At 37.9% G+C, this 24,460-nt stretch overlaps 1 protein-coding gene across 2 annotated transcripts in view; it reads right to left on the reverse strand.

The window, feature by feature from the left end:
- Positions 1-24,460, reverse strand: part of LOC100350425 (bifunctional heparan sulfate N-deacetylase/N-sulfotransferase 3) — a 186,251-nt gene that overhangs the window by 28,838 nt on the left and 132,953 nt on the right. For both annotated transcript variants that reach the window (XM_051820057.2, XM_051820058.2), the window contains exons 7-8: positions 5,712-5,894; positions 3,239-3,335 (exon numbers count right to left, since the gene is read on the reverse strand). In XM_051820057.2, the coding sequence (XP_051676017.1) occupies positions 3,239-3,335; positions 5,712-5,894 (280 nt within the window). The remainder of the gene's footprint in view (positions 1-3,238; positions 3,336-5,711; positions 5,895-24,460) is intronic.

The raw sequence follows: 24,460 nt of genomic DNA on the forward strand, positions 1-24,460 counted from the left end.
CGAAAACAGTTTATTTCTGAATGTTATTTTAGAATAAAAATATTCTGAAATGTTTCAGAAAACATTTCTTTTTAATTTTTTTTTTTTTTTGACAGGCAGAGTGGACAGTGAGAGAGAGAGAGAGAAAGGTCTTCCTTTGCCGTTGGTTCACCCTCCAATGGCCACCGCGGCCGGTGTGCTGTGGCCGGCGCACCGCTCTGATCGGATGGCAGGAGCCAGGTGCTTCCTCCTGGTCTCCCATGGGGTGCAGGGCCCAAGCACTTGGGCCATCCTCCACTGCACTCCCTGGCCACAGCAGAGAGCTGGTCTGGAAGTGGGACAACCGGGACAGAATCCGGTGCCCCGACCGGGACTGGAACCTGGTGTGCCGGCGCCGCAAGATGGAGGATTAGCCTACTGAGCCGCGGCGCCGGCCTAAATTTTATTTTCAAGAATTATATTAAATCCTGTTGTTTGGTTTTAATACCAATTAGTCAAAGAGAAAAATTTCTTATAATCTAATTATATTATAGAATCAATAAAAGGCATAATGTAATTTTCCAGTGATTAAGTTGTAGTTTCTAAAATCTATCTTTATGTACACATATTCTTGGGTATTAAAATTGTTCTGCATCGGGCTGGCGCCGCGGCTCACTAGGCTAATCCTCCGCCTAGCGGCGCTGGCACCCCGGGTTCTAGGCCCTGTCAGGGCGCCGGATTCTGTCCCGGTTGCTCCTCTTCCAGAGCAGCTCTCTGCTGTGGCCCAGGAGTGCAGTGGAGGATGGCCCAAGTGCTTGGGCCCTGCACTGGCATGGGAGACCAGGAGGAAGCACCTGCCTCCTGGCTTTGGATCGGCACAGCGTGCTGGCCATAGCGGCCATTTTTGGGGGTGAACCAACGGAAAAAAGGAAGACCTTTCTCTCTGTCTCTCTCTCTCTCACTGTCTAACTGCCTTTCCAAAAAAAAAATTTTTTTTCTGCATATATATTTTGTTAGTGGTTAACTCAACAATATAATCAGATACACACATTTAAATAACCATTCAGAAAACATTGATTTTTGTATTTTTGCACATTTCAACACTGAAAACATATTTGACTGCACAGATAAGTAGAAATTTATGAAGAATTATTCAGAAAAACAATTTTGAGAAAAATAAAAATTAAAAATGATGCTATTTAATTCTCAGGCGACGGACAGAAGACACTTTTGTCTAATAAAAAAATCAATTTCACAAAATACTGATATACACAACACAGATAAATCTCAGAAATTTATTATGCTAAATGAAAAGTCAAATACAAAGGGATATACACTATACTTCTTTATTCATTAAATTCTAAAAAAAGAAAAACTATAGGAGCAAAAGGTGGTTACTTGTGGAGAGAACTGACTATAAAGGAACATGGAGAAACCTCTTAATGACAAAACTGTTACATATCTTAAATGTTGTTGTGATTATAATTCTGAGTACAGTTTCCAAAATGCATAAAATTATAATTTTAAATGGGTGAATCTTATCATAAGTAAATTTTTCTTAATAAAGTAAGGATAGTCAACTTGATTATCCTTACTTTTTCTTAATAAAGTTGATTATCCTTACTTTTACTAAGTAAGGATAATCAACTTTATTAAGAAATTTCTATTAAAAATTTTTTAAAGGCAAATATTAATCCAAATTGTAATGTAAACATTTCAAAATCCAATTAAATTTCAGTTTAATTCTGCTATCTAACCAAAGTATTAAAATGTCTGTATATCCAGCACAATGAGAGAAGAAGCATATCCTGCAGAGCTTTCTGATGCAAATTTGATAAGCCTAGCTTCAGAAAAATGTGATCAGCAATGATAAGGTTTTGTGATGGCAGTGGGAGTTCACTTGAAGAGATTTTGGTGTCAGGATTTTCCTAGTTGTCTTTTTACTTTAGATAGCTAAGGACAAGAGAAGTAAATAAGGACACAAAAAAGTATTTGTTGCATTTGCTGTTTTCAAATGGATATTTGCAAATGGGACTATCAAAAACTGAATAGGCTAAACTCTCCATGTACATTGCATAGAATTCTCCTCAGTTATTTATGGTGTGATACTCCCCTTAGCAAGTATTGTGGTTGCAATGGCTGTTTTCTGTGAAGCCAGAAGCTAAGGGCTGCAAATAATTTATCATGAAGATACAGCTTGAATGTCTGACATTTTAAAGCTTCCATTGGGTTTCATTTTAATACTAATTCTGACAGAAACAAGAAATTTATGGGGGAAAAATTGCACACCACTTTAAGAAAAGGTACAAAATATTTCTCCTGGGTATGAATAAATACCTTTCTTAGCACAAAGTTTTGTTTATGTCTAGGAATTATGCTTCTCAAACATCTTTTAGACTTTTTTTTTACAGGCAGAGTGGACAATGAGAGAGACAGAGAGAACGGCATCTTTTAGACTTTTAAAAAACAGGCATCTCTGCAAGAAATAAGTTAGAGGCTGGCACCGCGGCTCACTAGGCTAATCCTCCGCCTGCGGCGCCGGCACACCGGGTTCTAGTCCCGGTTGAGGCGCCGGATTCTGTCCCGGTTGTCCCTCTTCCAGTCCAGCTCTCTGCTGTGGCCCAGGAAGGCAGTGGAGGATGGCCCAGGTCCTTGGGCCCTGCACTGGCATGGGAGACCAGGAGGAAGCACCTGGCTCCTGCCTTTGGATCAGCACAGCACGCTGGCCAGCACAGCAGGCATTTGAGGGATGAACCAACAGAAAAGACCTTTCTCTTTGTCTCTCTCTCTCTCTCTAACTCTGCCTGTCAAAAAAAAAAAAAAAAAAAAAAAAAAAAGAGAGAGAGAGAGAGAGAGAAATAGGTTAGAAATAAACTATATCAGAAAGATGGTAGCCTAAGAGACTATTTTTCTGAAAGCAATTTAAAGAGTTATAGGGCTTTTCACAAAATACTTTCAGTTACTTTCTAAATACATGATTAATTTTGGTTTAGAAATGTTAACAACACTTTTAAACTTATCTATTTGAGAAAAATACTATGTGTCACTAGACTGATGGCTGGATATTCAAACTGTGTGACACCTATTTCATCTTTTTCATTTAGAAAACACTTTGATGAGATTATAGTATATTATTGACCTAAGCAAAGATTACTTTAGGAAATAACATAGTATTGATATACAGCATTTATAGGAAGTTTAAGAACCCTTTGACATGAATTCATTGTCTCATCATCAGCATTTTTACACTGTTTGGTGTATCATAATAAAAAATTCTCACCAGTCTTCTGGGGTCCAATTACCAAGAATTTTGGTAAGCGATCACAGGTTTTTTCTTTAGACCAAATGTCTCTGTGGCGTTTGTCTTCACAAGGATTCTAAATGGAAGAATATGGAGATCTGTTTTTTGGGTGCATCCATTATGTGCTCTTTTTTCCCCAACTTTTGTCCTTAAAAGATACTACAATAGGCCATTAGGCTCTTTTTATGAAATGAAACCCAGAAGTGGTATCACAGAAAGCTAACAGCTTTCTTCAATCCTGATGTTAATGTCTACAGAGGAGACTGTGGGGGTGCGATGGGGCTGGGGTGTAGTATTTCCACTTTGGGTAAACAGCCTCATTGCACTGACAGATTTTTTAATTTTTTTCTGCAACTGGTAGTTCTGCGTCTTAATTTTTTGCTTTTATTGTTTATAAGCAGACACTATGCTTCCTGATAACCTAAAAGAAGATTCAGTCTCAGTATCCAATATATAACTGAAATATAAGGTGTCGGGTTTTTATTCTAAGTAACTGAGCTTTCCAACTGTGCTTCAAAAGGACTAAGGATATGGCCATAATAGAAGTATTCACAAAGCAAATTCCTTTCAGCTGCCTTCAAAGATCGGTAAATATACATCAAAAAATTCTATTTTACAGTGTATGATGCTAAAAAGAACTAAATTTCAGCAGTACAGTAAAATGATGGTGAGTTACTACCTTAAAGGGTCTGCTTTGCTTTATAATACTTAAATCCAAAACACACTGTGCAAGATACATCTAGAACATCCTTCATTTTAACTATAAATTACTATTATGTAGAAAAAGAGGGAATTATAGTGCCCTTTAATAGTATTTAAGGATTAGACACACAGGACCACTTTTTATTTCCATTCAGTTAATACCGTGGACATATGAAGTTAAATAAACCTGCTTATTTTAAATAAACAACAAATTTGAAGACTAAATCAGTTACTTTCTTTGCCTGCTCTTCTGGAAAAAAAATTAGTTTTAAACTTGTCAGTTGAAATTATAAGGATTTCAATATTAAAATAAGTTGTTAAATTAGTAGCAAAATCGCACATCTCCCCAGTGGCTCATACCTGGTGATGTTTTGTCATGGTTAAGATGGAAAGATTCTTGTTATAACAAATGAAAAGCAACATGTGGTCATACTCCCACAATCATAACTTTTTCTTTTTCCATTTGAGAAGCAGACCAAGAAAGAGTTTCCATTGGCTGGTTCACTCCCTACATGCCTGCAATGGCCAGAGCTGGGCTGGACCAAAGTAAGGAGCCAAGCATTCAATCCAGGTCTCCCATAATATGCATGGCAAAAATCCAACTTCTTGAGCCATCACCACTACCACTGCCAGTGCTGAGACTAGAACTTAGGTACAGTGGTATTTGACACAGACATTTTAATTGCTGTCTTAGCCACTAGACTAACTACCTTCCACCAAAATTACTAGCTTTAATTTGAGAAATGCGCAGTTCTATCTGAAGTCATCTATTTGTCCTCAGGAAGTAATCAGCTCTCAGTTCAAAGTTGAATGAGTTGAAAATAGAGTTCAGATTTTACCACCATCAAATTCTGTGAAATTTATTGAACTGTACTTCTGAAGATTGTTACTGATGAAACAATCAGCTCTGTTTGCAAACCCTAGTAGCATTTAGAACATATGGAGCCAGACGGCTTAGAACTGATTCCCATTCTGCCACACATGGACTATGTGACTTTACTTAATTGCCTCTGCCTTTCTGTGCCCCAGTTTCTTTATCTGTATAATGGGTATAACAACTACACCTACCATATAGGTTATTTGTGAGAAATAAATGCTTCAAATTATGTAAAGTACTCAGTCTAATACACAGTAAGCACTAGGCAATTATTTTGCTAAGATTACTGAGTTCCACAGATCTTAGAATGGACAACTTCAAAGTAGTTCCTTCACTTCTGATGAGTCTGTTCTACGGTGGTTTGAATATGCCATTTCATGTGTTATTTTCTCTTAAGAAAATTGGTGATTTTTCCCATGAAACATACCACTCTTCATGTCCAAAAGCATTCCCATTTAATACTTTTGAAAGTTACCACATTCTGTGGCTGTTGGTCTGCTTCATAGTTCTGCACATTTCTCATAGACCCTCTAGTTAGCTGGCTACCTGCCTACCATACAACCTGTTTATAATCTTCTAGTCTTTCATCCTACTGCAGTCTGAAATTGATCTGACTCCTGATGAAAATATTGCAACCGCCAAATCCTTTACTGAGCTTTCATAATTCTGTAACTTCTGATGGCAACACAACAGAGAGTTTAACTCAAGATGTAGCAATAGTATCAGGAAGAAGTAGTTTTCAAAAATACCAACATTTTCAAAATACAGTTTGTTTTCTTAGATGCCTTGACTTTTCAGATTTGGATTATCTCATACATCTAAAGATACGTTTGTAGAATTAATTAGTTATACCAATTATGAAACCAGTTTTACCTGCCAGAGAGGGTCTTTCTGATCAGGAAAGAGCTCAAAATACTTGTGAGCCAGTTGCACCGGAGGCAGAGTCTGAAGTCGCAGGTTGGTCCAGCTCTGTACAAAATTAGCCAAATTTACAAATGTATACAATCCCAGTCGGTCATTCCCATAGTTGGACAAATGGGTCATGAAAATGCTGATCTGAAAAAAACACATGAACTTCACTGTAAGCAAGTATTTTTAACAGTAGAGGGCAATGTAATCATAGCAATGTAGATGTTTTTTCTTAAGTAGTTTATATAAGTTTTTAATTCACAACGTTTTGAATATACCTGCAAAACCCTCATTATATAAATGCATACTTCCAAGATGTTATCAGTAAGATTTAATGAACATTTTTTTCTGACATCTTAATATATTTCATAACAAAAAGTGAGTTCAACAGGCATTGTATACCCACAATTTTGCAACAAATCTGATACTGAATAACACGCTAGATATCAACACACAATAACTTTTTTTTAAACTTTTATTTAATGAATATAAATTTCCAAATACAGCTTATGGATTACAATGGCTCCCCCCCCATAACTTCCCTCCCACCCGCAACCCTCCCATCTCCTGCTCCCTCTCCCCTTCCATTCACATCAAGATTCATTTTCAATTATCTTTATATACAGAAGATCAGTTTAGCATATAGCATATATTAAGTAAAGATTTCAACAGTTTGCACCCACATAGAAATACAAAGTGAAAAATACTGTTTCAGTACTAGTTATAGCATTAAATCACAATGTACAGCACATTAAGGACAGACATCCTACATGAGGAGTAAGTGCACAGTGACTCCTGTTGTTGACTTAACAAATTGACACTCTTGTTTATGGCATCAGTAATCACCCTAGGCTCTTGTCATGAGTTCCCAAGGCTATGGAAGCCTTTTGAGTTCACCGACTCTGATCATATTTAGACAAGGTCGTAGTCAGAGTGGAAGTTCTCTCCTCCCTTCAGAGAAAGGTACCTCCTTCTTTGATGGCCCATTCTTTCCACTGGGATCTCACTCACAGAGATCTTTCATTTAGGGTTTTTTTTTTTGTTTTTTTGTTTTTTTGTTTTTTTTTTTTGCCAGAGTGTCTTGGCTTTCCATGCCTAAAATACTCTCATGGGCTTTTCAGCCAGATCTGAATGCCTTAAGGGCTGATTCTGAGGCCAGAGTGCTGTTTAGGACATCTGCCATTCTATGGGTCTGCTGTGTATCTCGCTTCCCATGTTGGATCATTCTCTCCCTTTTTTATTTTATCAGCTAGTATTTGCAGACACTATTCTTGTTTATGTGCTCCCTTTGGCTCTTAGTCCTATCATTAGGATCAATTGTGAACAGAAATTGATCACTGGGACTAGTGAGATGGCATTGGTACATGCCACCTTGATGGGACTGAATTGGAATCCCCTGGTATGTTTCTAACTCTACCGTTTGAGATAAGTCAGCTTGAGCATGTCCCGAATTGCAAATCTCTTCCCTCTCTTATTCCCACTCTTATGTTTAACAGCGATCACTTTTCAGTTAAGTTTCAACACTTAAGAATAACAACACATAATAACTTTACAATAGGTGGACTACTAGTCATGTGAAGCAGCAGGATTTCAGGGGGTTGAGGTTTTGTAATTTCAATCTACTTATTTGGGTTTATACTGTAGTACTTCAAGTTAGGTGGTATAAGTAAATAATGAATTGTTATTATTAGCATTAACTGAATGTCTTCTAATTTGCATTTCCTAGAAGCAATAATCACAACAAGCTGGTGGCTTGAGAAGTTTTTTTGTGTGTGTGCATGATTTATTTATTTGAAAATGAGAGAGAGAGAGAGAGAGAAAGGAAGTTTTCTAACCACTGGTTCTCCTCCAAATGGCTCTAACCATTGGATCTGGGCTAAGGCTGAAGCCAGGAGCCAGGAGCTTCATCCTGGTGTCCCACATTGGTAGCAGGGGGCTAAGTACTTGGGCCATCTTTTTTTTTTTTTAATTAATTCCTTTTTTTATTTGAAAGACAGACACAGAGAGACAGAGGACTAGAGATAGAAACAGGCAGAGAGAGGTATTCCATCAGTTTTTTCTTTCCCAATGTCTAGAAGAGCCATCTTTGGCTGCCATCATTTGTGTATTATCAGGAAGTTGGATTGTAGGGAGTAGCTGGGACTGAAACAGCACTCCGATTTGGGATGCCGGCCTCAAAAGCAGTGGCTTAATCTGCCTTGCCCCAACGCTGGCCCCAGGGAACTTTTTGCAATAAAATAAATTGGAATTCTGTAGGCTTCATAAAGTTGGTCTGAGTTCTATAACTGGTATTTTTTTAAAGCTACTACTTTAAATGAATGCAAATAATTTTTGTTCATTAGTTGTTGACAAATGGAAAAAAACTCTTCAGTATGAAATTTTCAATGGCAAAGAAAACCATGGTGATATTTATGCTGCTATAAAGAAGATCATAAAAATAATTTATGGGATAATAATACTTTCCTAAAATACTGAATGCCATGTGAATAAATAGAAATAATTCTTATTATAATAATGAATATAACTGATCATTAAGAGGCTGAAAGAAACATTCAAGAAAATTCATTGTGGTAAAATGGCAGTGATGAGGACAAAGTTATATTCATATTTGATATAATGAATCAAAAATGTAATTAATTACAGCTATGAATAAGAGGAAAATAATCTTACATTCTATGGAACAAATCCTTCAGGCTTTCATATGAAAATCTCTGTGATGAAGAATACTTAATTATGTTTTTCTTCACTCTGCCTGGACTTATATCAAACCTTAAGAACTTTCACAAACAAAATAATTTGAGGGTAATTTTAAATAGCTACAAGCACACCTATTCCATGATGGAATAATGCTTCTAATACTTTTCCCATTTTGGGTCTTTCTGAAAATTGAGACTTAAAATTTAACTTTCTGCTTATTTATTTATAGTAGCTTTAATCCCCAAACTCTATTTTTATCCCTTTGTTTTTCCTCCAAAATTTCTCAAAACAGTAGGCTATTGAAAAATTTATGAAACTTATCCTTAAATTTGGACATTTTTCCCAATGTCTGCCAGAGGCAGTCTACTTGTTTTATATTCTACATCAAAATTGTAGCTCAATGACAAATAGCAAATTGATACTCAAGTTGCCTTTCTCTTAAGAAAAAATATTAATACAATTAGAAAATTATATATATATATTTAACTTGGTTAGCCACCAGTTCAAATTTCTTTCTTCATTTTATGTAAGATTTATCAATAAATATATATGTGTCATATTTCACTTGAATAATATCTGCATTGGACAGCAAATGGGTAACTTAGAGATGCTCTCTAACTTGGTGCTACTAATACATTCACTTCTCAAGCTCAGAGAATATTTTATGATGTGACAATTAAAGCAGAGTAACACTTTTCCCCTACATAACTAAAGAAAGTAAAAACTGCTACTGTCTCTGACAAAGATAGAGTCAGCTCAAGAATTATGAGCTAGTTCATGGTAACGCTTTTTTTTTTTTAATTTTTTTTTTTTTTTTTTTTTTGACAGGCAGAGTGGACAGTGAGAGAGACAGAGAGAAAGGTCTTCCTTTGCCGTTGGTTCACCCTCCAATGGCCGCCGCGGCCGGCGCGCTGCGGCCGGCGCACTGCGCTGATCCGATGGCAAGAGCCAGGAGCCAGGTGCTTTTCCTGGTCTTCCATGGGGTGCAGGGCCCAAGCACCTGGGCCATCCTCCACTGCACTCCCTGGCCACAGCAGAGAGCTGGCCTGGAAGAGGGGCAACCGGGACAGAATCCGGCACCCCGACCGGGACTAGAACCCGGCGTGCCAGCGCCGCTAGGCGGAGGATTAGCCTAGTGAGCCGCGGCGCCGGCCCATGGTAACGCTTTTGCTGAAACCAAATCTGATTTGCAAGAAGTAAGATGATATTTATGAGGGGACTTCAAAAAGTTTATGGAGAATGGAATTAGAAACTAATTTTGTTTTAAAAATTTTTTGAAATACATGACTATAAGAGATATTCAAAATGTTCATGGAAATGCATGTTATGGAATAGGTATGTATGGGGTTTCAAAATTTTTTTTGCAACAAAACATTTTTTATCTTTTAATTCCATTTTTCTATCAACTTTTTGAAGTTCCTTTGTATATGCTCCTGAATTTAGTCCTGTAAAGCAAAAGCTAATACTTAGCCTCCAAGCAGGGGACCTTTCCCAGGCTTCAAATTCTGTTTTTGTATTCTCACTTTAACATAATGCAAAGTTCACCCTCAGCAAGAGGACTATTTAAGCTGATGTGTTTGGAGCGCATGTCACCTCATGATCCATTTAGACTTTAGACTGAAGTCTGGGATTTATATTTTGTTCTTAAAGAAATACAAGGCCATAAGAGAGCATAATTTGTTAGGAAATAAAACACATCACTTCTTTTAAACTTTCTTTTTAAACGAATGACAACAGTTTCTCTGAGAGAGTGTTCAAATCTTTTGCTGAACATGTGACCTGTCCCAAGTTTTCTTTATTATTTGTTAGTTAGGATGCTCTGTACAACTGGATTGGTGGGAATAGATACGTAACAAGAATGTTATTTATTTATTTATTTATTTTGACAGGCAGAGTGGACAGTGAGAGAGAGAGACAGAGCGACAGAGAGAAAGGTCTTCCTTTGCCATTGGTTCACCCTCCAATGGCCGCTGCGGCCAGCGCGCTCGGCCGGCGCACCGCGCTGATCCGATGGCAGGAGCCAGGTGCTTCTCCTGGTCTGCCACGGGGTGCAGGGCCCAAGCACTTGGGCCATCCTCCACTGCACTCCCTGGCCACAGCAGAGAGCTGGACTGGAAGAGGGGCAACCGGGACAGAATCTGGTGCCCCGACCGGGACTAGAACCTGGTGTGCCGGCGCCGCAAGGTGGAGGATTAGCCTAGTGAGCCGTGGCGCCGGCCAACAAGAATGTTTTGATCAAAAACATAGCTTGCTTTTCCCACAACATTCCTTCTTTACCCGTATTCTGACCTGTGATATTTATAAAGCCACTTCACTTCTTGGCAGTGCTTCATCTGACAATAATCTCTGCACAGCACAGAAACAAATAAAAGCTCGAAAGGTTACCAGTTCAGGGAAAGTAGGTATTAGCCTTTTTAAAAACAAGATGCTTTTATAATTTTAAGTGTTTCAGAACTGAGGTTTTATTTATTTTTTAAGGTGAACTAGGTCAAAATAACTTACTTTTATAATATTTGGAGATTTCAATGAGAAGGAAATGTTATTATACTTGCATTTCTAAGCAATTTTTGCAATAAGCATACTATGAGTAATTAGTTGTTATCTAAAAGACTAATTAGCTGTCTAAAACTCAAATATTGGAAACTATGCCAAGGCATAAAGTTTATATAATAGTTGAACAAATTCTTCTAAAAGTATTGCTTCCATTCCCTTAAAACTTTGTTTTTTAAAACTCTTTTTTTGATTAACCTATAGTAATAGCACATATTTATAGAGTAAAGTCTGATATTTCAATACATGTTTACAATTTATACTGATCAAATCAGGGTACTTAATGTTTACTTCCTTATCAGCATTACTTTGTGTGGAGGTCAAAAGAATATCTTTCTAGCCTGACACTGATATTTATATCAAGATACTTACCTGATTTTTTTTCTGTACAAGGCAAAATGACAAATACTGTTTATAGTATTATTTAAGAGAAAGGAAAGAGATATCATTTGTGATTGGAGCTAAGAAAAACATTTGGGAAAGATTATCTGTACATCCAGCATAAACCCTCTGAATCCATTCACTTCCACGTATGGGGGACACCTGAAATATCACCAAGAAGAATTAGGACAGAAACATGAGTCTTGGTTCAAAAGCTGTTGAAAGTGCAGCACTACTTCTGTTGAGGTCAGCAGAAGTGAACAGAAAATAAAGATGTAAGAGATCAGTTATTTCTTATACACCATGCCGTTTATGACCACGCTGCTCAGTTCAAATCCATGACGTTTTACTGATTGTACTGTCATTTGCCAGATGCTCTGCCTGGTTACTGGGGTGCAGATATAAATATTATACTCATTTTTTAAGCTTTGTTTGTGAAAAGATTCAGAATTCAGGAGACAGAATTTACAACAAAAATGTCTTCCTCCCACCTCCGACACTCAGCCAACCTCTTTTGTTTAGTTTTAGTATCCTGGGTGACCAGATTCAAATGTTTTATCTTATGTAAAATCATCTAGGAAGTTTTAAAGTCTGGCCATCAGGCTTCATTCTCAAAAAAATATATTTTTCTATGTCTGAAGGGGGTCGTGGCACCTTCATTTTAGAGAGTTCCCCTCTAGTTGTCCTGATGTACTTGCTGGTGGAACATGATTCGAGGAAAATTGAGTAGACTCAGTTTTCTCAGGGAAATGTTTATTTCTCATGGAACTATATATGTTTATACCAAAGAGAAATTCAAGTCATCAAAGCTACGGTGGCTCTGTAGTGGTCTTTTTGAGTACATTTTAAAAATAGAGTTATCTTAACCATATATTTCAGTAGTATAGACTTAGAGCTGTCCCTATCACAATGAACAACTTGGTAGGTACCCTTGATCATGGTTTTTGGAGGTTTCTGCACTGCTAACAGATGTATTGTGAGGCACAGATTGCTAAGGGGAAGATAAAACTGGTTCAGATAGACATGTATGATCCTTTTAAAAAAAGATTATTTATTATTTTCTTTATTTGAAAGAGAGAGAGAGTGAGAGAGTGAGCAGTCTCGTATTTGCTGGTTCAGTTCCCAAATGCTTGCAAAAGCCAATGCTGGACTAGACTGAAGCTAGGAGTTTAGAACTCCATCTGGGTCTCCTAACATGTGTACTTGAGCCATAATCTGCTGCCTCACAGGTTGCACATAATTATGAAGCTGGAATGGAGAGTGGAACCAGAACTCTAATCCTAGCACTGTGATAAGGCATGCAGGTGCCCCATGTGGCATCATAACTGCTGAAAACACTCACCCTCAATCCTTTTGTATCAAACCAAAATTCTTCTCCATTTCCACATGATGTTTCAAATGAATACTACCTTAAAACTTCTCTGCTTAAAAGGCTGTCTTCATGTTGATTTTTACCTTATTTCATGGAATTTTAAAGGTGTAGCAGATGACAAGTAGACTATAATTTACTTCTTGTCCTTCTTCCTCCTTGACGTACAGCCCCAGATCAGAAATATTATTTATGAAGGAATCAAGAAAACAGTTTATTTTATGCCACAGTGATTAAACTCTAAGTTTCATTTTTATAATCATGAAAAATATGAGTTCCATCACTTTCAAAATTATGTACCATGACATGAGCATGTGTTTTTTTGGAAAATAAAAAAATTTTGAGCAGAAAGGCTATTCTAGTGATATCTCCACAAAAACCTCCTATTTTGTAATATCCTGGCTCAAGCCTTCTAATTCCATTTAGTGTGTCATCCTAAGTTACAACACACAGCCTCAGCATACCTTTCCAATCTTCTTTTTTAAATTTTTATTATTTATTTATTTATTGATTTTAAACTTTATTTAATAAATATAAATTTCCAAAGTACAGCTTTTGAATTTTGGTGGCTTCCCTCCCCCCCCATAACCTCCCTCCCACATGCAACCATCCCATCTCCCGCTCCCTCTCCCATTCCGTTGACATCAAGATTCATTTTCAATTACCTTTATATACAGAAGATCAATTTAGTGTAGATTAAGTAAAGATTTCAACAGTTTGAACCCACACAGAAACACAAAGTGTAAAGTACTGTTTGAGTACTAGTTATACCGTTAATTCACATTGGACAACACATGGGGAGTAAGTGCACAGTGACTCCCGTTGTTGATTTAACAATTGACACTCTCGTTTATGACGTCAGTAATCACCCTAGGCTCTTGTCATGAGCTCCCAAGGCTATGGAAGTCTCTTGAGTTTGCCAACTCTGATCTTATTTAGACAAGGTCATAGTCAAAGTGGAAGTTCTCTCCTCCCTTCAGAGAAAGGCACCTCCTTCTTTGATGGCCCGTTATTTCTACTGGGATCTCACTCGCGGAGATCTTTCATTTAGGGTTTTTTTTTTTTTTTTTTGCCAGAGTGTCTTGGCTTTCCATGCCTGAAATACTCTCATGGGCTTTTCAGCCGGATCTGAATGCCTTTAGGGCTGATTCTGAGGCCAGAGTGCTGTTTAGGACATCCGCCATTCTACAAGTCTGCTGTGTATCCCGCTTCCCATGTTGGATTGTTCTCTCCCTTTTTAATTCTATCAGTTAGTACTAGCAGACACTAGTGTTGTTTATGTGATCCCTTTGACTCCTAGACGTATCATTATGATCAACTCTGAACTGAAATTGATCACTTTGACTAGTGAGATGGCATTGGTATATTCCACCTTGATGGGATTGAATTGGAATCCCCTGGCACGTTTCTAGCTCTACCATTAGGAGTAAGTCCGATTGAGCATGTGCAGAACTGTATATCTCCTCCCTCTCTTATTACCACTCTTATATTTAATGGGGATCACTTTTCAGTTAAATTTAAAACCTAAGAATAATTGTGTGTTAATTAAAGAGATAAACCAATGGTATTAACCAGAACAAAAAAATACTAAAAGGAATATAGTAGTAAGTTGTTTCTCGACAGTCAGGACAAGGGCTGATCAAGTCACTGTTTCTCATAGTGTCTATTTCACTTCAACAGGTTTCCTTCTAGGTGCTCAGTTAGTTGTCACAGATCAAGGAGAACATATAATATTTGTCCCTTTGGGACTGGCTTATTTCACTCAGCATGATGTTTTCCAGATTCCTCCATTTTGTTGCAAGTGACTTGATTTCATTTTTTTTACTGCTGTATAGTATTCTACAGAGTACATATCCCATAATTTCTTTATCCAGTCTACTGTTGATGGGCATTTAGGTTGATTCCAGGTCTTAGCTATTGTGAATTGAGCTGCAATAAACATTGAGGTGCAGACAGCTCTTTTATTTGCCAATTTAATTTCCTCTGGGTAAATTCCAAGGAGTGGGATGGCTGGGTTGTATGGTAGGATTATACTCAGGTTTCTGAGGAATCTCCAAACTGACTTCCATAGTGGTTTTACCATCTTGCATTCCCACCAACAGTGGGTTAGTGTCCCTTTTTCCCCACATCCTTGCCAGCATCTATTGTTGGTAGATTTCTGTATCTGAGCCATTCTCACCTGGGTGAGGTGAAACCTCATTGTGGTTTTGATTTGCATTTCCCTGATGGCTAGTGATCCTGAACATTTTTTCATGTGTCTGTTGGCCATTTGGATTTCCTCTTTTAAAAAATGTCTATCGAGGTTCTTGGCCCATCTCTTAATTGGGTTATTTGTTTTGTTGTTGTGGTGTTTCTTGATCTCTTTGTAGATTCTGGTTATTAAACCTTTATCGGTTGCATAGTTTACTAATATTTTTCCCAATCTTCTTTTAGACCCCTTCTGTATTGAGGGTAAGACAAAACAGCTTCTTTGATTGCTGTTTTCCAATGTTTGCTGCCTACTTCCATAGCTTTGTTTATATAGTTTCTTTTTTCTAGAATACACTGCTTTACTTTTGTATTTAACTCAAGCCTATGTGTCCAAGAATGTCACACCCACTTTTTCAGATCTCTCTAGGTAAATACAACATAGGTGCTCTTGGTTGTGCTTTTTGAACTCTCTAGTTTTATATTTCTGACATTTTCCTACCCAGGTTCTTACTATGCTTTTTTATCTCTGGATTGTAATGTTCATGGGGGCTGGCATGGGGTCTTTTATTTTATTCTCTGAACTGCCTATGCTATATAGTATGTGCCTTGAGTTGGCACCAAAAATTTTGTTTAAAAAATTGGGAAATCCAGGGTCGATTTTTTTTTCAGTGCTATTCATTCGAAATAGTGGGGTGAGCATTGCGATACAGTGGTTAAACCACTGCTTGGGATGTCTACATTCCATTTTGGAATGCCTGGTATTGATTCCTGCCTCTTCTTTGACCTAGATTTCGGCTAAACAGCACCACTGGAGGCAGCAGATGATGGTTCAAGTATTTGGGACCCTGCAATCCATATGGAACATTCATCTGGGGTTCTTGGCTCCTGGCTTTGGCTTGGCTCAGCCTTGTCTGTTGCTGACAACTGGGGAGTGAACCAGCAGATTGAAGACCTCTCTCTCTCCCCCATTTCAAATAAAAAAATAAGTAACTACTGAAAAAATTGTAGATTTCCTCCACAGTAAGTTAAGTGCCACATAGCTTTATTCATATGTGGGCTCTAAAAAAGTCAGTCTCATAGAAGTTCAGAGTAGAGTAGGGTTACCAGAGGTTAGGGATAATAGAGTGAAGGGGAGGTGGGAAGGTTTGGTCAGTGGGTATTAAGTTCTAGTTAGATAAGAGAAATAGGTTCTGTTGTTCTACTGCACAGTAGGGTGACTATAGACAATAACATGGTATATATTTCAAAACAGAAGAAAGGATTCGGAATGTTTTTACTACAAAGAAATGATAAATTTGTGGGGGGGATAGATATGCTTACCCTAATCTGAACATTCTACAATCAATACATGTATAGAAACAGCACAGGGTACCCCACAATATGCATTCTTTTAACATCTTAATTAAAACATTAAAAACCATCAAATTCCTAAATCGTCTGTGTGCTTTCAGTGCTGCCAATCTAAGATTTTGGATCAATTCTTCCATTTAATTATTTCACTCCTACATAAGGACTGTTCAGTACAGCTACAGAAAAACACAATGGGAGCTATTCATATCACATAAGCATATGGTTCCCAATCTCAATTGAATCCTAAGTACTATTGGATATTCTTTTTATTTCTTGTCACTTGGCTCTTCAGTTCCCTTTAGCAGCTATTTCAAACTTTCATACTTCTCTTGAAGCCTTCTGCTCAATCTCACTCCTACTCAACTTCCAAGCTAAGTATCTCATAAAAACTAGGGAATAATGACCATCAGGCAGGAATTCTCTCAGGTCTCTACCCTTTTCCATACACATTTGTCTTACAAAAATTCCTCCTGACATCTGCAGTGGCAGGCAAAGGTGTTCCATTCTGTATTCTAAACTAATTCATGTGTATCTCCCAGTGCTTTCATTCCATCTGTTTTCAACCACTATGACATCTTATTCCATTATGTCCTAGGCTCTCCTTGAGTTTTTAATCTCCTCTACCACTCTCCTTCTCAGTCACATTCTTCAAAGAAGCAGTATATACATGCTGCCTTACTCCTCACTTCCATTCTCATTTTTTCAGTTTTTTAAAAATTTATATGTGGTGAACAAATTTCAGGCATTTCATATATACAGCTTAAGAGCGTAGCGATACTTCCATTCCACCATCCTTCCCACCCACAATCTCACCCTAACCTCCTCCTTCCTTTCTTATTCTTTCTTTCAATTTTTACAGGGACATACTTTCAGTTTATTTTATAATTTTAAGCTTAACTCTCCACTAACTAAAGCATTCAACAGATACTAAGATTAAAACACTGTTTCACAATGGTGGAGACAAGGGTTGTTCAAAATCACTGCATCTCAGAGTGTCAATTTCTCTCCTATAGATTACCTTTTAGGTACTCTATTAGTTACCACAGATCAGAGAGAACATATGGTATTTGTCTTTTTGGGACTGGCTTATTTTACTAAGTATGATGGTTTCCAGTTGCATCTATTTTGTTGTAAAAGACAGGATTTGATTCTATTTTATGGATGAATAGTATAAATAGTAGTAGTACAGCATAGTAGTAGTGCATATATACTACATTTTCTTTATCCAGTCATTGGCTGATGGGCATCTGGGTTGATTCCATATCTTAGCTATTGTGACTTGAGCTGCAATAAACATAGGGGTACAGATAACTCTTTCATATGTTGATTTAATTTTGTTTGGGTAAATAAGCAGGAATGGGATGGCTGGGTCATATAGTAGATCTATTTTCAGCTTTCTGAAGAATCTGCTTGCTATTTTTAACAATGGCTGTACTAGTTTATATTCCCACCAACAGTGTATTTTCCTTGCCAGCATTTATTGTTTGTTGCTTTCTGTATGAAAGCCATTCTAACTGGGTGAGGTGAAACCTCATCATGGTTTTTATTTCCATTTCTCTGATGGCTAGTGATCCTGAGCACTTTTTCAAGTGTCTGTTGGCCATTTGAATTTCATCTTTTGAAAAATGCCTGTTCAAGTCCTTTGCCCATATCTTAACTGGATTGTTTGGTTTGTTGTTGTTGAGCTTCTTGAGTTCTTCATAGAGTCTGGATATTAACCCTTTATAAGTTGCATAGTTGGCAAATACCTTCTCCCTTTCTGTTGGTTGCCTCTTCACTTTGTTGATGGTTTCCTTTGCAGGGCAGAGGCTTTTGACTTGATATAATCCATTTGTCTGTTTTTACTTTGATTGCCTGTGCTTCGGGGGTCTTTTTAAGTTCTTTGCAATCTGGTGTTTGTCCCTTCCTTTTATCTGAAAATAAATGCCTTTTCAAAGGTTATCAGTAACCTTTTAGCTATATAATCACATTGATACTTGGTAGTCTTAATATTATTTTAACCATCTGCTTCATTTGATAGTTAACTGTACTTAATTTTCTCTGTCTTTGGCTTTTTGGAAAATGTTTCTCCTAATTCTTCTCCATCTATATCCTTTATTGATTCTCCTTTCTCCACATTACCTTTAAACAGCTAGCATTTCTTAGGGTTTTGTCCTCACATGCTATCTCCACATGGCATCAACATGATCCCAAATTCTCAAGCTACTATCCATACTTTTCTCGTAAATTTTATATATGAACATTAGGTATCTAATCATCACTTTTATCTGAATTTTCCATAGCTATCTCACTTTCAGCATCGAAAAATTGAACGCATATGTTTAAAATAGAGTACAAATATGCTCTAGGAGAGCAGAGACATCATTTGTTTTATCATTGCCGGATCCTTAGTACCTAGGCATCTAGATAATAACTAGCATCTAGCAGATGCTTAGTAAATAAATAGCTGAATGAATAAATCTTTACAATGGATCTGGTTGTCTTTTTGCATGACTTAATTTGGCTTTGGCTTAAGGTCATTACTGACAATATTCCAGATACTTACTAGCTCCTTCCTAATCAACTGATCTGGTTTTGTCATAACAGTCTCTCTCTCTCTGTCTCTCTCTCTCTCTTTTGACAGGCAGTTAGACGGTGAGAGAGAGACAGAGAGACAGAGAGAAAGGTCTTCCTTTTTCTGTTCGTTCACCTCCAACATGGCCACTACGGCCAGCGCGCTGCGCCAATCCGAAGCTGGGAGCCAGGTGCTTCCTCCTGGTCTCCCATGTGGGTGCAGGGCCCAAGTATTTGGGCCATCCTCCACTGTCTTTCTGGGCCACAGCAGAGAGCTGGACTGGAAGAGGAGCAACCAGGACAGAATCCGGCGCCCCGACTGGGACTAGAACCCGGGGTGCCAGCGCCGCAGGTGGAGGATTAGCATAGTGAACCGCAGCGCCAGCCCATAACAGTCTCTTTTAAAATCCCAACTCTTCATGTCTATCCTTAGTTGAACTTTCCTTTTTTAATTTTGTTTTTGTTTTTAAAGATTTTTATTTATTTGAGAGGTAGAGTTACTTACAGAGAATGGGAGAGACAGAGAGAAGTGTCTCCCATCCGCTGGTTCACTCCCAAAATAGCTGCGATGGCCAGAGCTGCACCAATCAAGCCAGGAGCCAGGAGTTTCTTCTGGGTCTCCCATGCAGGTACAGGGGCCCAAGCACTTGGGCCATCTTCTACTGCTTTCCCAGGCCATATCAGGGAACTGGATCAGAAGAGGGGCAGCCGGGGATGAACCAGCACCCATACTGGATGCCAGTACTGCAGGGAGAGGCTTAGCCCACTGTGCCACAGCACCGGCCCCATTTCCTGGTTTAATCTCTCATTTTATTTTACCTGAGTTCTTTAAAAGCTTTCTTGCTGGTCTTTCTCCTTCCAATTTTATGCTCCTCTAATCTATCCCCTAGAACACTGCTGTCTGACAGATACATAATAGGAGTCACATGGATAATTTTACATTTTTTTTAAGTTTTATTAGTTTGAAAGGCATATATGCAGAAAAAGAAGGAGAGAACCTGCCATCCGCTGGTTCACTCCCCAAATGGCTGCAATGGCCGAGGTTGGACTAGGCCAAAGCCAGGTGCCAGAAGCTTTCTCTGGGTCTCCTACATGACTGCAAGGCCCCTATCACTTGGGCCATTTTCTGCTGCTTTCCCAGGCACATTAGCAGGAAGCTGGATGGAAGTGGAGCATCTGGGACTTGAAGCAGTTCCCAAATGAGCTGCTAACACTGCAGGTGGAGGCTTACCCTTCTGCGCCACAGTGCTGGCCCCCAATTTTACATTTTTAGTAGCTACATTACAAAAACTAAAAAGTGAAATTGACTTCAATAATACATTTAATATGTTAAAATATTATCCATTCAGCATATAATCCATGTAAATATAATTAATGAGATACTTTGTATTTTTAATAAGTCTTTAAATAGCCACATTTCAAGTGTTGGCTGCATATTAGATGGTGTAGTTCTAGAGTCAGTGACCTTACTGCTTCAAGAGTCCATCATGATCTACCCCTACCTTCTCCATCTGCAGAGGTTTCCATTTACCTTCTTTACTTTTCTTGCTTCCATGCATTTGTGATGTAGCCTATTCTACACAGAATACCCTCCTGTGTTTTCACTCATCCTTGCATCTTCCAATTTGAAGTGGCTTCTTTATATCTTAACTGAAACTTATGCTCTCTTAAACTTTTTGTTATAAGTTGTTTTCGCTTGTTATGTTCCTTTTGCTAAACTGTGAACTCACTAAGAGCAGGAACAATGTTATAGTCTCCATTGTGTCTATAATTATGTGAATGGTTCATTAAATAAGTGTTAATTTAATTGTATAATAGCCTACTGATAAGAATTTGTTGAATTAAATTCGTCCTCATTGTAGACAGCCTTTCCTCTTTTAAAAATTGCACATTCAGGGCCAGTGTTGTGGCATAGTAGGTAAGGATGGCATCCCATATGGCCACTGGTTCGAGTCCTGGCTGCTCCACTTTCGATCCATCTCCTAGCTAGTGTGCCTAGGAAAGCAGTAGAGGAGGGCCCTAGTGCTCGGGCCGCTGCACCCATGTGAGAGACCCAAAAGAAGCTCCTGGCTTCTGGCTTCGGACCAGCTCAGCTCCAGTCCATTGTGGCCGTTTTGGAAGTGAACCAGCAGATGGAATATCCCTCTCTTACTTCTCCTTCTCTCAATCAGTAACTGTGCCTTTCAAATAAATAAATCATCTTAAAAATTTTACATTCAATGTAAAAAACATAGAAAATTGAAAAAAACTCAAAAATTGCCTCAAATATTTATATATATTATATATAAGGCCTTACATATTTTTACAAATTTTATCTAAATAAGTTGTTTTTAATATAAAATATCTCACATATATGTTAAAGTATTGTGTAACTTGGTACACAGTGTTTGTTGCTTAGCAATATTTCTTAGCACTTTTACTGAAGTATTAAAATGCTTTAAAATATCCATATGTGTATTTTAATGACCAAATAGTAATCAGTCTTACTAATCATCACAACTTACTTTCTGTTGTTGGTCACTGAGCTTGTTTATAAATTTTTATTGTTGTAAATAACATTGATTTGGTCATCATCATTGATGCATCTTGATTTGTATGTTTGACCTCAATATTAAGAAAAAAATTTAAAGTATGTGAAATTCCTCAGACAAACAGAATGCAAGTTTTAACGGCTGGTATCTACCATGCCACTTGGCTTACATTCATCACATTGGTTCCAGTTCCCTATTCCTCAGGGGAGTGAATAGGAACAAAACATAAAGGAAGAGACAGTCTACTAGATTTCATAAATGCTGAAAAATTATGATTGAGCTCTGAGGAAAACTGCCCTCTTCATGTCAAATCACTGCATCTCTTTTTTTTTTTCATGATTCTTACTAACTGGGAACTATTATTTGGGAGTAGTGTTAGCTCTGACTATGTAGTTTTAGATTTTAGCAAGTTCCAGGTGAAAGAGAAATCAAACATGAATGAGAACACTGGAGGTAGAAAAATTTTCTATCTTTCATCAGACTGTGGAGGAAGAAATGGTAGTTTTGATAGTTCTGGGTGCTTTACTTATGAGGATTCAAGGAAGTAATACATGTTCACAGCTCAGTATAGTTGCAAACAACACAGGAATCACCCAAGAAATATACATTATCAGAGAAAATGCAGGGAATAATTTCACTGGATAAAACATTATTTACACCTGTCTTGAAATTCTTGCCACCAAGGTTAACCTGTTATAATTACTTGGTATGTTCTTAAGATGGCACTTGAGCAAGGATTCTTTGGAGTTCATTTGGTTTTTACTACATGTGTACAGCAAATAAGTCAGCTATTCAGAGAACATTTTAATCTTTCTATAATCAGGTAAATTATGAAGCTGTAGGATTTTCTGTTTCACATGGCCATGGTATACTCTCAGTGCCATGGTGTATAATATTAACAAATATTATTTGGGTATAGTAACTTACCTGCTTTTTTTAAAAAAAGTTTTATTTATTTATTTTAAAGGCAGGGTTACAGAGAGAGACAGAGAGGTCTTCCATCTGCCGGCTGACTCCCCAGACAACTGCAATGGCTGGTGCTGCGCAGATCTGAAGCCAGGAGCCAGGAGACTCCCCGGGTCTCCCAAACGGGTCCTTGGGCCATCTTCCACTGCTTTCCGAAGCAATAGCAGAGAGCTGGATTGGAAGTGGAGTGGGCAGCCGGGACTTGAACTGGCGCCCATGTGGGGTGCTGGCACTGCAGGTGACGGCTTTACCTGCTACGCCAAAGCACCAGCCCCAACTAACCTACTTTTAATCTCAAAGTCTTGCTGCCTCTATCTGCTTCATTTGTTATGAATAGCTAATATTATTTGCTTTGTAGTATATTTATCAATTTATAAATTTCAGATGCAACATTTAAATTGAGAAAAATGCATTTGCCACAAAATATCCAACTGGCTTAAGAGATTCCTAAGAAACCATGGCTCATAGCTAAGAATAATGAAAATATAAGTGAAGGACACTAAAGTCACAGAATAATCACTTGTGCTCTTTCTATTATGCACTGTTAACAGCCACATAATGGAATAAAATCAATGATGATGTAATCAGATTTGAAAACAGTGAGCTTCCAAATTTCAAAATTTTAAAGAAAATGATGTGAGATATGGATTTACATCTTCTAATATTACTGTGAGTTTATGATGATTACCAAGGCATTTAAAAATAGTATTTATTCCATCCTATAAATTTTCATATTGTATTTATGCTCATTATATAAACATGTTAATATAAAATCCCTTACTAAAATATTCAAATTTAGATAAGTATTGTGTAGCCCATAAATTAAACACTTAAGATTTGTGGTATAATCATGAAAGCAATATAATTACCTTTTTTCCATTGTCTTTTTAGAATTCACTCAGTGTGGGTGATATTTCCCTCATCCCTGGGTTAAGGATAATATAGGCAGAATAATTTTCTTAGTCTCTCAGGTGACAGAAAATTCTCATGTGGTTTTTGGTCATTAATGGAAACTTGACTTTTTTTCTAAGTTTTCTGGTCCAGAAAATAACCATAACTCTAAACTTTTTGCAATATTCAGTTTCAATTTTTTTAATTGAGCCAGGACTTGTGAAAGAGATTTGCAAGAGGGGCTGGGAAAAGTGACCAACATTGTCTTCTCTTGTGGATGATTTTACTCTTCCTCCTACTTACTGAAGTTTCTGATCCCTTAGTATTTGAGACATGCAGATGAAGCAGGGAAAGGTACATAGAGAATTATCATTTAAGTGATACTGTCTAAGACTGCATGCATTGGGGCTGATGTTGACCCACAGCTTACAACTCTGGCATCCTGTATCAGAGTGTCAGGTCAATCCTGGACTGTTTTGCTTCCAATACTACTTCCTGCTCATGTGCTTGGGAAGGCAACAGAGGATGGCCCAAGTACTTGTACCCCTGCCTCCCATGTGGAGAGCAGAATGGGTTTCCTGGCTCTTGGCTTCAGCATGGCCCGTACCTGGCTGTTGTGCATTTTAGCAGTGAATTAGTTGATGGAATCTCTCTATTTTTCTTTTTCTTTTTTTTTTTAATTAATCATTCTAACAATCTATCAGTCAATATCAAAAGAAGAGATGACATGTGTTTAAAACTGTCTGACATCCTTGGAGACTCCACTTCTGATCCCACTGATGCAATTTCCTTTCCTTTCCGAGACCAGTGCACCTCCAGTTCCTTGTTAGGAGACCTCTTGAGCAGCATCTCCTTTTAAAGGATCTCAGGCTGATCTGATATTCCTATCAACAGTTCCATATCTGGGCCTTGTGATATGTGGGTCTTGATTTTGAAAATGAGGGGCTGTAATTCCCAGAATTGGCTGTCTCTTTGTCTGACACAGACTATTTTAGCAAATCTCTCCTCTCAGTTTAGTTTTGTCAGTTGTGAGACAGAAACCAACTTTGTCTCACTCCTGCAAGGAATATTTATCAGGCTCTATGATGGTTTTGGAGACCCTCAAGATGTATCTGAAGGGCCAGCGCTGTGGCCTAGTGGGCTAAGCCTCCGCCTGTGGCGCTGGCATCCCATATGGGTGTCAGTTCATGTCCCAGCTGTTCCTCTTCTGATCCAGCTCTCTACTAGTGCCTAGG

The sequence above is a fragment of the Oryctolagus cuniculus genome, chromosome 8 (genome assembly GCF_964237555.1).
Source record: "Oryctolagus cuniculus chromosome 8, mOryCun1.1, whole genome shotgun sequence".
NCBI classification, from domain to species: domain Eukaryota; kingdom Metazoa; phylum Chordata; class Mammalia; order Lagomorpha; family Leporidae; genus Oryctolagus; species Oryctolagus cuniculus.